This window comes from Chrysochloris asiatica, unplaced genomic scaffold (assembly GCF_000296735.1).
Source record: "Chrysochloris asiatica unplaced genomic scaffold, ChrAsi1.0 scaffold00120, whole genome shotgun sequence".
In the NCBI taxonomy this organism is placed as follows: domain Eukaryota; kingdom Metazoa; phylum Chordata; class Mammalia; order Afrosoricida; family Chrysochloridae; genus Chrysochloris; species Chrysochloris asiatica.
The window spans coordinates 1,910,806-1,921,800 of NW_006408638.1; the positions used below are offsets into that span (position 1 = coordinate 1,910,806).

General features: G+C 35.3%; 1 protein-coding gene across 1 annotated transcript; it reads left to right on the forward strand.

Annotated features, from left to right (window-relative positions):
* The first annotated feature begins 3,584 nt into the window (after positions 1 to 3,584).
* LOC102812175 (olfactory receptor 5K3-like) lies at positions 3,585 to 4,556 on the forward strand. The gene has a single exon (XM_006868641.1). It carries the CDS (start codon positions 3,585 to 3,587, stop codon positions 4,554 to 4,556), a length of 972 nt encoding a protein of 323 aa, XP_006868703.1.
* The last annotated feature ends 6,439 nt before the right edge of the window (positions 4,557 to 10,995 follow it).

Sequence of the window (10,995 nt, forward strand, 5' to 3'; positions counted from 1 at the left end):
GAAATAGACAATCAAGGATCTTCTAGAAAGGAGAGTGTGAGATCCTTGCCCAGAAAAGGGGTGGCATCAGAGCCACTGGCATGGAGAGACAGCAGCCACAGGCTTCCTGGTCCATGGGATGAGTAAAGCTGAGTGTCTACAAGCAGGAGACTGATTTACAGAAATGAGTCTTTTGTACATTTACAGACTAGCTAAAAGTCTGCAACACTTATCCAAGCAGGGCGGAGGCTGAAGGGGACATATGACTGATAGGCTGAAGACAAGTGAAGCATGCCTGTGATATCTCAGAGAACTGGTCAGCCAGCAGTGCTGCAAGACTTGGGGACTCTTCGGCCCAGAGTCAGTGACATAGCCACAGAGGTCTAGAGTGGAGAGTGAAGCATCTAGCTGATAAGAGAGGGCATATACATAAGAGCACACACACTTGCTCACACATTAATTTGTTGGAATTTAAAAGTAATAGCAAAGTTTTTTTCCATTGAGTACTTGAATGGCATGCAATAGATTCAATTCACCAAAGACCAAAGATCCTGACTGGACTCACCAAATCCTAATTATTTTTTATAAGCAACAATAAACCTACTTCCTCCAATAAGTGGCCAAAAGAATCTGTGACTTATTCTGTTTTTGTTTGTTTGTTTGCTTTTTGCCCATTTAACATATTTTGCACAGAATATGAGTATAAAAACTGGATCAGATGCATAATAATTAGCAAGTTGATTAACATGGACTTTAGGGAGGGTCATTTGCTTTAACCACAGTGACGTACAGAGCATCTTTAATTAATGCCACATGGTTTCTGTGTTTTGAGGACTGAATCTTTCAACAAAAGTAAACTGATGTCAATTCAATATATTCCCTTCAGGATTGAATAGAATACAAATTTTGCACTGTAATTATAGTCACTAACGTATTACTAGCCTCCAAGATTTTCATTCTTTGTTTCTGAAATGTTTTAGAGACCATTATTTATATTCAGAAATTCTGTTAGTTCTAACATATTAAGGTAAGCAAAAAGTTGTTACTAGTCCTTCTCAGAGAAATCCAGGTAACAGAAATATTCTAATTTATTTTTACTTTTAATATATATCAGTAAATATCTATTTATCAAATTTTCTGATTTACATTGCTCTTAGATTTTAACTCTTTGGTTATCTTTCTAGTTTTTCTCTAAATTGGAAACTGTTTTTGGGTGAGATGCAGTGCTGTAATTCATCCAGACTTTTATGAAGACAAAGTAAAATTTCTAAACATACAAGTAAGGGCACAAAATAATTATGTCAAATAATTCTTATACATGTATTTATAAAGCTATTTAATATTTAGCTAAATAATCTGATAGTGCATGTTTAATATTTTTAGTTAAACAAATAAAATGTTTAGCCAGTGTCTTCCTTTTGCTATTTATGGAACATTTCAAAACTATGGAAAAACAAGTCCATTGACTATAGAATATGCATGATTAGCATTCTTAGCTGAGATATCCTACTTGATATCACTAGATCATTAGAGAGTGAACATTTAAAATCAAACCAAAATGTGTTCTAAAAAATCCTAAGATGATTTAAATGGTTTTCTCTTTTTAGAAGTGTTAAAAAACAAACAAACAAACAAACAAACAAAACCTCCTGGTGCAGTGCTATAGGATTAGCCCTGTGAACCAACAGTCAGCTATTCAAACCTACTAGCTGCTCCTCAGAAATCCTATATGGGTATATCACTATGAGTTGGAACTCACTCAACGGCACTTAGCAATAACAAATACAGAAATCTAAAGCTGTTTGTTAATCTAGTGTGATAAAATTTATCATTTTCCAAGGAAATGTAAATATATTAGATAGAATTTAATGATATGATTAATGTAATTTGTGTAACTAAATTGTACACTTGAAAAATCTTGAATTGGTAAGAGTTGTGTTATGTGTACTTTTAAACAATTTTTTTTAAAAGCATTTCAAATAGGTAAAAGACACCTAAATTTTTTTCAAATGTAGAGTTTTGAATAATGTCTTTTGTACTCTCCTTCTAAGTTAATAATCTCATCTGCAGAGGCTAAAGAGATGTCTCAGTGTTATTGATAGGATGTTGAAAACAAGATCATTTGCTTTGAATCAATTCTGTCTTTTTATCACAGCATTTTACTGCTCCCTTCGCAGAGTCATAATTAACTATAAATACTTGCAATCTAATAAAGAATTGAGCTATAGTTGAATACAGGTAATAAATTAGTATGGATGTGAAATCATTTACAGAAAACCTTAAATGACACCCTAAAGAATTTGAATGTAACTTAGAAACAACAAATAATTGAATTCTTCCTGACAGCAGAGCTTTGCTTCTGGTAATATAGTGGGGTGATGACCAGTGAACTCAACCAAAGAAAAATTGATCAGGAAGTTATCCAGAGAATATGACCATAAATAAGTAATCAAACTTTCTGTTTTTAAATTGGAACAAGTCTGTATGAAACAAGTTGGACAGGAGGCATAATGGATATTTATCAAATCTCATAATATGTAATTGTTAGAGAATGATGACCCATTTTCATAATATTACAACAAGAAAAGGTCCTATTTCTAGAAATAGATGGTATTAAGATTAAGTAGGAATATATTTTATTTGTAATTAGTCTCAGAAATTTTGCTCTGTTATAGCAGAATGTGTTCATAGAAATATGAAGATGATATGCACCAATCCACTTATAAAGGATGTCAATAAATTGTTATTTCTCTAGCTTTCCAAGGTTATATTCTTTTAATAGCCTGTGCCCTTAATACTAGTGACATTTGTGCACTTTCTAAATTATAAATTTAATCACCTATAGTATAATATTTTTACATATTGGCTTCACTTGGATGTTTTTGTTGTTAGTGCCATTAAGTTGTTTCTGAAGCAGAACGACCCTGTATAGTGTTAATGAGGATTTAAAGCTTTGCAGTTAGTTTTATCTTTCTCCTGAGGATCAATGGATGGGTTCAAACTGCTGACCTTGTGGTTCAAAGTCCAGTGCATAGCCTATTGAGCTACTGTGCTCCCTTTATTTGGATACTATGTGAAAAATATTTCCTCATTGTAAAAATATATGAAGGGGCTTCAAAAAGTTTTGTAAAAAAGTCTGTTATCTTTTAATTCTAGTTGTCCACAAAATGTGAGAAGTTCCCGCATGTGTATCTATGTGTCTATGTGTGTTTGTGTGTGTGTACAGAAAAATAGATTTAAGTACATTTCAAGGATTATCAATCCAAAATTGACATTGAAATATTTGAGAAAACTAAATTTAAGTACCCCGTATTTTTCGTTATCTTTGTATACATTCAGAAACACAAAACTTTTCATTGCAAACATTTCCCTGGATTCTCAAAATGTTCTTGTGAATCTTGAGCTTCATCACTTGAGGTCATATAAAGATGATACTTTAGGGACGCTCGTGCTCCTTAATAATATGTGGGCCCGAATTTCAAAGACAGCAAGAGGAACTTGAAGAAGTGACTCTACTTGCTGTTGATTAAGAGATATTCGAAGGAAAAATTCAAAACCCTCTAAATTAGACTTTTCTAATTCTTGTCTTAACAGAGAAGCAAGAGATGACTGAGGACAATCACTCCTTGACAACTGAGTTTATCCTCATAGGATTTACAGACAACCCAGATCTGAAGACCCTTCTGTTTATGGTGTTCTTTGCCATCTATCTCATCACAATGGTGGGGAATCTAGGTTTAGTGTCATTGATCTTCATTGAGCACCGTCTCCACACTCCCATGTACATCTTTCTAGCCAACCTGGCTATAATGGATGCTTGCTGTTGCTGTGCCATTATCCCCAAAATGTTACAGAACTTCCTTTCTGAAGACAGAATGATTTCTCTCCATGAATGCATGGTACAATTTTATTTTTTCTGCATTGCTGAGACTGTGGACTGCTGTCTTCTGACATCAATGGCCTATGATCGCTATGTGGCAATATGCAGTCCACTGCAGTACCACACCATGATGTCAAAGCAACTCTGCATTAAGATGATCATAGGCGCCTACATAGCTGGGAATGGGCATTCCATGATTCATGTAACACTTCTATTAAGGCTAACCTTCTGTGGATCTCATCAAATCAATCACTTCTTCTGTGATGTTCTTCCACTATATAGACTGTCCTGTGTTGACCCTTATATCAATGAATTGATGATACATATCTTTGCAGGGTCAATTCAAATCTTCAGTATTACCGTAGTCCTAATTTCTTATTTTTACATCCTTTTCACTATTTTCAAAATGAAATCCAAAGAGGGAAGAGGCAAAGCCTTGTCTACTTGTGCATCTCATTTTCTGTCTATCTTATTGTTCTACGGTTCCCTTGTCTTCATGTACATTCGGCCAAGTTCAGCTAAAGAAGGGGATAAAGATATACCTGTTGCTATTTTTTATACTCTAATTATTCCTTTATTAAATCCCTTTATCTATAGTCTAAGAAATAAGGAAGTCATAAATGCTATTAAAAAGATCATAAATAAGAGGAAACCTCATAGCATTCTGAAACAGATATCATTCCCTATAATAAACTGATTTTAACTAGATAAACTATTCAAAGTCAATACTTAGAAAATGGTCATTTTGAACATCAAGTATTAAATCAGTAAGCAACAGTTACTTTAAGTCAAATAATGTATAAATGGTAAAATAAGTTCAGGGAGGAGGTATTTTGCTAAACCTTGTTTCAAAATCTAAACTACTAGGATGTCTTGTTCTTGTTGTTTAGTGCTGTTGAGTTAGTCCCGAGGCTTTTAAAATCATTGTGGGATCAGAAATCAGGCTTGAAGGAGGACCTTGTGGTTGAAAGACCCATGTTTATCGTATAGAGACACCACGTTTAGGATTTAATTAAAATGACTACTCATAAATTTTGTCAGAGTAGAATTATCTACAATTTTCAACATAGTCAACAAATTCTAGGAAGAAAAGTCAGCATATATAAAGGCCTCCCTTCTTTGTTGACAAATTTATGGAATTCCTAAGTATCAGCTTACAAAGTCACACAAATTTTAAGTTCTCATGTTACTTAAGCTACATCATCTATCAGAAGTAAAATGTGTATTTGGATTCGATTCTCAAGTTTCTTTGAGTTGTTGTTTATGTTTGAATATGGATCTATATAGAATGGTGGTGGTGTGCCTTCCAGTTGACTAATAGGGACCTGTGTACAGGATTTCTGAAGCTATAAATCTTTACAGGAGCAGAAAGCCTCATCTTTCTTCCACAAAGTGGTTGGTGGATTCAAACTACTGACCTTGCAGTTAGCAGCCCAACTCATAACCACTACACTAGCAAGACTCCTTTTATACAGAATTGTTGTTGTTGTTAAGTACCACCAAGTTGGTTCTGACTCATAGCAACCCTGTATACAGTTTCCTAGGAGCAACTAGTGGATTTGAACTGCAGTCTTAGTGGTTCACAGCCCAGCACTGATCCTATAGCACCACACCAGAAGTCCAGTACAGAATATGTACTCTTAAATCAGCAAAATCTTCTTTATAGTCGTTTTTTTCCCCATCATTCTCTGAAACAAAGTGCTTGTGTAATAGCAGTGTATCTATCTTTCATTGAAAGATAGATATTTTTATTTATACTGAAAGTCATACGGATTGAAAATGTTTCAGATAGTTTCATAATAGTTCATGATTCATGACAGTGTAATTTTTTAATATACCGATTAATTCAGTCATCATCATTCCTCACCCTCACCCTCACCCCACCCCCAGCCCAGACATCATTACTTGTCTTGTTTGCTACTAGGCAGAGAACTAGCCTGCACTAATTCTAATATAAATAAATTATAAGCACTTTATTGTGAATTATGTGAACATTTACAGAGCCAATTATCAGTTTTACATTCAACAAATCTTATACACTTTTGGTCATCTCACTGATTGTGATCCTTCCCAATATAACATTCCTTATCCCACTTTCTCTTTGTGTTTATTGATCTATTACTAGCACTAAGAAAAAGCTGAGGATACTGTTCAACATAAATAAGTTCGAAAACCATAAAAATCTAAACAAAACCAAAATTATTTAATATTCACTTCAATGTGCAAATATTAAAGGATAAAAGTGGTCTAATGAGAACCCACTTTCTGCTTGACACAAAGGTAAACTTTTGTCTTCCAATGTTAAGCAACATATCTCATGTTTTACAGAGTAAAAAAAAAAAGTTAATACTTTGAAATATTAAGTAGCTTGCCTAAATACGTGCAGATATCCAGAATGGAGATAAGATTTGAATCAATTATGTTTTTACCAGACTGTTTTACAGCTCCTTTCATAGAAACTTAAGTCACAGTTGATTACAAAGTACTTAAAATATAATAAGGAAATTGGACAGACACTTAGGACTTGGAAAGCAATGTAAATTATGCACAAAGAAGTTTGGGTTGTGTTGGGTATATGTGTTTGAGAATTCAGAAAATCATGATCAATGTGGTCTGGGGGTATATAGTCAATAGAGATGTTCTGAAATAACAGATGTGTAAAGGGTGAAAAATTATTTTGGGGTGAAAACCAAGAATAGAAGCATGAGCAGAATCAATATTAATTAAAATGAGTGTGACAACAAGGGTAAGGATGAGGCTGATGAAAATAGGTGTAGAAAACTGATAGAGATATTGGTGAAATCTCTTGATGAGTGTGGAAAACAGGGATGGAGGAGGATTCATTTCCCAAGAATTTAAATGCCACATTGTGGTGGTTGCTAAGTTATATAGGGTTTATGAGGCTTTTTAAATCATTATAGGAGAAAGACTCACCATTTTCCTACAGAGCAGCTGGTAGGTTTGAACCATTGATCTTGTGGTTTACAGTCCAGTGCTTATCATACAGAGCCATCATGCTGTAGGGAACCTGAATTTATTTACAGGCATCAAACATTGACATCTTTCTGGTTGTTGTTGTTGTTGTTGTTTTTAAGTACTGTGTAGTCAGTTGTGACTCTTTGATACCTTATATAGGGTTTCCGAGAAGTACTTGGTAGATTTGAACCACCAACCTTGTGGTTATCAGGCCACTGCTTATCCTACATCACTACACCAGAACTTCTGGTTTTATATTATCAGGACTTAAAATAGTGCCTGATACATTTGGTCATTCAATAAACATTTTCTGACCACATGATGTCATTTAAAAATGTTTTTATTACTTTGTTGTTGTGTGTTGTGAGGTTAGTTCTGACTCACATAGACTCTGTATTAGGCTCCCAAGGAAGAGCCATAAAGTTAGCTGCCCAATATGTAACCACCTATAAAACTGGCTTTTTACCATATAATTGAAAATTACAAGCTAATATTCATCTGCTCTTTCAAAGAACCTTGTTATTTTTCTTGTTACTTATGTATACACCTCACATGGTTTGGCATTTTCAATTTTAAGTGAATATTTTAGCCTCAGTAGGTTTTCTGCTCAGTGGATGCCAATGTTGTTGTTGTTGTTAAGTACCGTGGAGTCAGTTCCGACTCATAGTGACCCTGCACAGGGTTTCTGAGGCTGTAAGTCTTTACAGGAGAAGAAAGCCATATCTTTCTTCCACAGAACAGCTAGTAGTTTCAAACTGCTGACTTTGAATTTAGCAGTCCAATTCATAACCATTGTGCTACCAGAGCTAGCTACATAAAAATGAGCTAGCTAAAAGGTCTGATCTTTAAATCAGGTTTTTAAGCATGAACGAATGTCATGAAAATAATTTTATGTAGTGAATTGAATATTAGATTTACCAACACGATCCAGAAATCAAGATCCATTCAAAACAATGACTTTTAAGGGGATCTAGTAGGCTCAAGAAGGAGCTCTGGTAGCGTAGTGGTTACGAATCGGGCTGCGAACCTTAAGATCAGTGGTTTGAAACTACCAGCCTCTCTGCGGGAGAAAGATGAGGCTTTGTACTCTGGTAAAGATTTACCCCCTCGGAAACCCTGTACAGGGTCGCTATGGGTCGGAACCGACTCGACGGCACTTAACAACAACAACAACAACAGTAGGCTCAAGAGAGGCAACAATTGTGAGGTTGGCCCAGGACTGGGCAGTATTTCTTCTGTTTTGCATAGGGTCGCTATGAGTTGGTACCAACTTGATGGCACCTAACAACAACAATAGGAGGCTAGTTAAATTCATGATTTAGCATTCAACTCAGAAGTTTATCGTATAGAGACTACCTTTGTATACTCCAAAGTGCTAATCTTGATAGATTTTCTTTTTTAAAAAAGAAACAGGACTATCATGGGGACAAATTAGGAAGAAATTTAAAGAAAATTGAAAACTCCGTTGGTGTGAAAAGGGCCAGGAAAATTGTGTCAAGAAATTTTTTCCATCACAACAATGCACCTTCTCATTTTTTAGGCTAGTATGGACTGCTCTCTAAGAATTCCATTAGGAAACTTCACCCCATCCACTGAACAGATCTGGTCTTGCTTTTTCACAATTTTCTGTTTCCCAAAATCAGAGAACATTTAAAAGCAGCATAATTTGAATCCTTTGAGGATGTCAAAGCTGCCATTTTGCCATATGACAAATCAAAGATCACAAAATTTGGGGGGCAAAGGTTATATATATATATATATATATATATATATATATATATAAAACAACATAATATAAGCACTAAACAGCAAGGTCAGTTCAAACTGAAAATCCAGTAGTTCAAATCCATTATCCACACCTCAGAAACCCAATACAAGGTTGCTATGAGTCAGAATCAAGGGCACTTAACAATATTTATGCACACCCAATAAAGTGAATAAAAAATTATCCATACTCTGGCTGTAGAATTTATGTTAATCAACTTTTAGAAAAGCAAATACATTTTTCATCATAATCTCTGCTTTTCAATACACTTTGTCCATCTGTCAACAAGCCTTTGTACTGCTTCATTTAAAAAATGTTTTAAGCTGAGCTGACAGTCACAAATTCACTGCTGTGTCCACTTCCTCATCAGAGGTGAATCTTCATCCTTGAAAAGTTGTTTTCAGAGGACCAGATAGGTGAAAGTCCAATGGAGCAAGATCCAGACTATAGGGAGGATGCTTTAACACCTCAAAGGAAATTTTTACAGTGTTAACAGCATGAACAAGGTTGGAGGCCTCTCACTTCTTGATTTCAAAATTTTCTACAAGGCTACATTGCTCAAAACAGCCTGATACTGGTACAATAAAAGATACATTGATCAATGGAACAGAATCAAGAATCCAGAAATTAACCCATCCACATACAGCCAAGTGATTTTCAACAAAGTGCCTAGGCATATTACATGGAGAGGAGATTGTCTCTTTAACACACAGTGCTTGCAGAACTGGAAAGCAACATGCAAAACATTAAAACAAAACCTTTACCTCACACCCTATCCAAAAATTTATTAAAGACCTAATGTGAATCCCAATATTATGAAGGTAATCAGTGAACAAATAGGGACAAATGTGAGGGCTCTAATTCAGGGCATACACAGACTACCAACAGTTTGAAAATGACACAAACAAAAGTGGACAAAATAGATGGTTGGAACATATTAAAAATTAAACACTTATGTGCATCAAAAGACTTCACCAAAAGAATTGAAAGGGAATCCACAGGATGGGAAAAAGTGTTTTGCAATGACACATCAGATAAGGGACTCATTTCTAAATTATATAGGAAACCACAACACCTCTACAAGAAAAAGGCAAATAACCCAATTGAAAAATGGGCACAGGACATGGACAGACATTTCACCAAGGAGGAGATCTGGGCAGCCAACACACATATGAAGAAATGTTCATGATTACTAGCCATCAGAGAGATGATAATCAAAACAAAAATGAGACATCATCTCACAACAGCAAAACAGCAAAGATCAAAAAAGTAGAGAACAATAAATGCTGGTGAGGATGCGGAGAGACCGGGACCCACCTACATTGTTGGTGGGATTGCAAAATGGTTCAACCACTCTGGAAAGCAATATGAGGCGTCCTCAGAAGTTTGGAAATAGAAATACCTTATGTTCCAGCAACTCCTCTACTTGGTATTTACACACAAGAAATATGAACCATAACACGAGTAGATATATGCACACCAATGTTCATAGCAGCACTATTTACAATAGCAAAAAGATGGAGACAGCCAAAATGCCCATCAATTGAAAAATGGATAAACAAACTGTGGTACATACACACAATGAAATACTATGCTACCTTGAAGATCAACAAGGAAGCTGCAAGCCACTGCATAGCATGGATGAAACTTGAGGGCATTATGCTGAGTCACTGAAAATCTTATGAATAGTAGAGAAACACTGTTAGATATAGTGCTGGAAAATGAGCCCCTTAGATAGGAAGTCACTCAAAATGTGACTGGGGAAGAGCTGCCTCCTCAAAGTAGAGTTGACGTGATAATGTGAATGGAGTAAAGCTTGTGGGAGAAAAGCCCGTGGGACCTTCATTTGCTGATGAGACAAAACTCAAAATGATAAGAAACAGCTGTAAACATTCAATGAAAATCAGAATGTGGAATGTATGAAGTATTAATCTGGGAAAATTGGAAGTTGTCAAAAATGAAATGGAACGCATAAACATTGATATATTAGGCATTAGTGAGCTGAAATGGACTGGTATTGGCTATTTTGAATCTGACAACCACATGATTTACTATGCCGGGAAGGACAAATTGAAGAGAAATGCTGTTGCATTCATCATCAAAAAGAACATATCCAGATTAGTCATTAGGTACAATGCTGTCTGTGAGTGGATACTATCCATGAGCCTAAAGGAAAACCCAGTTAATACCACTATTATTCAAATTTATGCACCAACCACTAAAGCCAGTGAGGATGAAATAGAAGAATTCTACCATTTTCTTCAATCTGAAATTGATCAAACATGCAATCAAGATGTGTTGATCATTACATATGATTGGAATGCAAAGGTTGGGAGCAAAGAGGAAGGTTCAGTAGTTGGAAAATACGGCTTGTGTGATAGAAATGTTGCTGTAG

Coding starts and splice junctions, on each gene's coding strand:
- LOC102812175 (XM_006868641.1), top strand. CDS start 3,585: ATGACTGAGGACAATCACTCCTTGACAACTGAGTTTATCCTCATAGGA.